At 33.1% G+C, this 3,361-nt stretch overlaps 1 protein-coding gene across 1 annotated transcript; it reads left to right on the top strand.

Moving 5' to 3' along the window:
- The first annotated feature begins 1,948 nt into the window (after positions 1-1,948).
- Positions 1,949-3,276, top strand: LOC105115580 (uncharacterized). The gene has a single exon (XM_011012507.1). It carries the CDS (start codon positions 2,068-2,070, stop codon positions 3,259-3,261), a length of 1,194 nt encoding a protein of 397 aa, XP_011010809.1. The 5' UTR covers positions 1,949-2,067; the 3' UTR covers positions 3,262-3,276.
- The last annotated feature ends 85 nt before the right edge of the window (positions 3,277-3,361 follow it).

Consider the following 3,361-nt stretch of genomic DNA (forward strand, 5'->3'; position numbering starts at 1 on the left):
TAGTAGTAGTAGTAGTAGTAGTAGTAGTAGTAGTAGTAGTAGTAGTAGTAGTAGTAGTAGTAGTAGTAGTAGTAGTAGTAGTAGTAGTAGTAGTAGTAGTAGTAGTAGTAGTAGTAGTAGTAGTAGTAGTAGTAGTAGTAGTAGTAGTAGTAGTAGTAGTAGTAGTAGTAGTAGTAGTAGTAATAATAATAATAATAAAGAAAGAGAAGAAGAAGAAGATGATGAGAACTTTGAGATGGAATATTAATGTAACGATTAAACAATGATAATAACAAATGTCAAGGTTAGAGGTTCCACTAATGGTATATCAAACAAGTATAGTATAAACTCTTATTATTGAATTGGAAACCACACACAAAGGAGGTTCCAATCAGATTATATATTGTTAACATGATTACATTAGTCATCTTATTCAATTAATGCTAATACTTGTAAATCTCGTCAAGCATTCATGATTATAACTTATGTTAACAACAAATCAAGTTCCTTTCATAGCTCAGGTGTCGGTTATACCATACATTATGGGCTATGAAAGTGCCAAGCATTTGTTGTACCAAGTGTTATACAACATAAATCAAGATTAGTCATTTAACAAGCAAAGTATTAAAGAGTGAACAAGATAGCAAATATAAAACATGTTAGTATCAAACATTAAAGTCCATATTAAGTTTACATTATACTTATTCTTACACCATTAGTGTAACCTTTTCACCTTGACATAATTAACTTAGCTAGACATAATGAAAGAAAGCAAAATAGATAAACAAAATAAGAACATAAAAGTTAACTAAGTAAAGGAAAGGAAATGAAAGGCATAAACTTAATATTAATGAAAACAAAGCATAAAAAATACAAAGAGAGAAAGGAAGAGCATGATCTTGATCTGAACACCAAGATGCCTAAATGCATGGCAAATGCCTCCTTTTATAGGCCAAAATTGGGAACTATTGATTTGATGACTAATTGATAAGTGGGTGACCAACTTTTGACTTGGTGACAATCCTTATCTTCTCTTGTCTGCCCAAAACGTCATTGATAACGTCAAAATTGGAGCCAGTTGTAAACATGAAAGTTGTAGGCAATTGTCTCAGCTTTCTTGTGTAAAAATTTCAGCTCATTTGGACTTCTAGAACTCCAGATATGGCCAAAATACCGAACAGTGCTCGGGCTGGAAGACAGATTCGGGCTTCTTTGTTGTTGCTACAATTTGGACTTGATAATGGCCTTTTTAGATCTTGGGCTCCATATGAAAGTTGTAGGCCTATGTCTTACCTTTCTATCCATATAAATTGGACCTAAATCTGAGATATATAGCTCTAGATATGACCCAATTACCGAACAGTGTTCCGGTTTGGATTGCACCGACATCTCTTTTCTAAGTTTGGCCATCTCTTTATCCTTGCAATTTAAGTTCTTCAAGTCATCAATCAATCCTTTCATTTATGTGATAGACCTGCATTAAAAATAGATATTTACCACAAATTATAGGTATCTTATCTTATTAGATACATTATTATAAAACATATTTTAGTTAAGGAGTTATTGATACTTCAAGTGCAAAATGATGATATAAAACCATGATAAAAATGCACTTTTAAGTACTAATCATTACCTCATCTATAATGCTGCAATGTCTGTGATTGGCTAATGAATTGGGCTATGAAGCCTGTGATTATGTTGAACATCCATGTTTCTTCTGTGTGCCTATGCACTGGCACCCAACATGCATTTGCTATCATGTATTAGGTGTTTGATGCTTCTGTTTCTTGCCTTTTTCTTCTGGCTTTTATTTCTATTTTTTTTTGGAAGCTGTAACAGTTACCTTATATGCATAAAATGTTTGGATTGATTACAAGGTTGATTTGAATTGATTCTTGAATTGTTGAACTTATGGCATCTAGAAAAAATTCTTCTGGTAATAGGCTTGTTGTGGGATAGCATAGAAAAGTTCAGTGCAAGTATTGTCAAAAAATTATCAGTGGAGGTATTTTTCGTTTTAAACAGCATTTGGCTTGCACTCGTAAGGATGTTGAACCATGTCAACAAGTACCAGAAAATGTTAAGCAGATGATTTTAGGTGTTTTGGTGAAAAATCTAGAAGCAACTAAAAAGAAAAGAAAGGCCCATCAATATAGTGTAAATGATGATGATGATGATGATGAAATAAAAGAAATTAGCTCCAAGGACAAAGGAAAGAGAGTAGCTAGTGGGAGTGGAAGTACACAAACAACTCTAAATCAATTGCTAAAAAAAGATATTAGAGAAGAAGCATGTCGACAAATTGCAAGGTTTTTTTACACTAGTGCAATTCCATTTAATTGTGTAAAAAACCCTGAGTTTCTTAAAGCACTTGAATTGGTTGCAAAGCATGGGCCAGGTTTCAAGCCTCCATCCTACCATGATATTAGAGAGAAGTATTTGAAGCAAGAAGTTGACCAAACAATGAATTTGCTTGAGGATTATAAGCTAGAATGGAAAAAAATTGGTTGTTCAATAATGTCTGATGGATGGACAGATAAAAAAAGACGTTGTATTTGTAATTTTTTGGTTAATAGTCCTAAAGGGACAGTTTTTTTGTCATCGGTGGATACTTCTAATATGTCCAAAACTGCTGATAAGGTATTTGAGATGTTAGATGCCATTGTGGAAAGGATTGGGGAGGAAAACGTTGTCCAAGTAGTCACCGATAATGCTGCAAATTATAAGGCAGCGGGACAATTATTGATGGAAAAAAGAAAGAGTTTGTTTTGGACACCATGTGCTGCCCATTGTATTGACTTGATATTAGAGGATTTTGAGAAAAAGTTAGAGATTCATCAAGTAACTATTGCTAAGGGGAGGAGAATCACTTCATATATTTATTCAAGAACTATTCTTATTTCCATGCTAAGACACTTTACGAAAGGAAGGGATTTGATTAGGCCTGCTGCCACACGGTTTGCTACTGCATATTTAACTTTGGGATGTTTGAATGATCATAAAATACAGTTGATGACTATGTTTACTTCCAATCAGTGGAGTTCATGTAGGTTTGCAAGAATAGAAGAAGGGAAACGAATTCAAAATTGTGTTTTGGACAGCAGGTTTTGGCATGATGTTACTATATGTATTAAGGCAGCGTATCCTCTAATTAAAGTTCTTCGATTAGTTGATTCTGATAAGAAACCAGCTATGGGTTTTATATATAAAGCAATGGATGAAGCAAAAGAGAAGATACAAGTGAATTTTGGTTCTGTGAAGAAAAGGTATATATCTTGCTAATTTCTATTTTAAATGTTGTCATCTATTAATATGAATGTCTTTAGAGATACTTTCAATTGAGATATTCCTTGAGTGTAATGATATTTTTATTGTTTTTTTT

The sequence above is a fragment of the Populus euphratica genome, unplaced genomic scaffold (assembly GCF_000495115.2).
Source record: "Populus euphratica unplaced genomic scaffold, PopEup_1.0 scaffold735.1, whole genome shotgun sequence".
In the NCBI taxonomy this organism is placed as follows: Eukaryota; Viridiplantae; Streptophyta; class Magnoliopsida; order Malpighiales; family Salicaceae; genus Populus; species Populus euphratica.

Coding starts and splice junctions, on each gene's coding strand:
- LOC105115580 (XM_011012507.1), top strand. CDS start 2,068: ATGATTTTAGGTGTTTTGGTGAAAAATCTAGAAGCAACTAAAAAGAAA.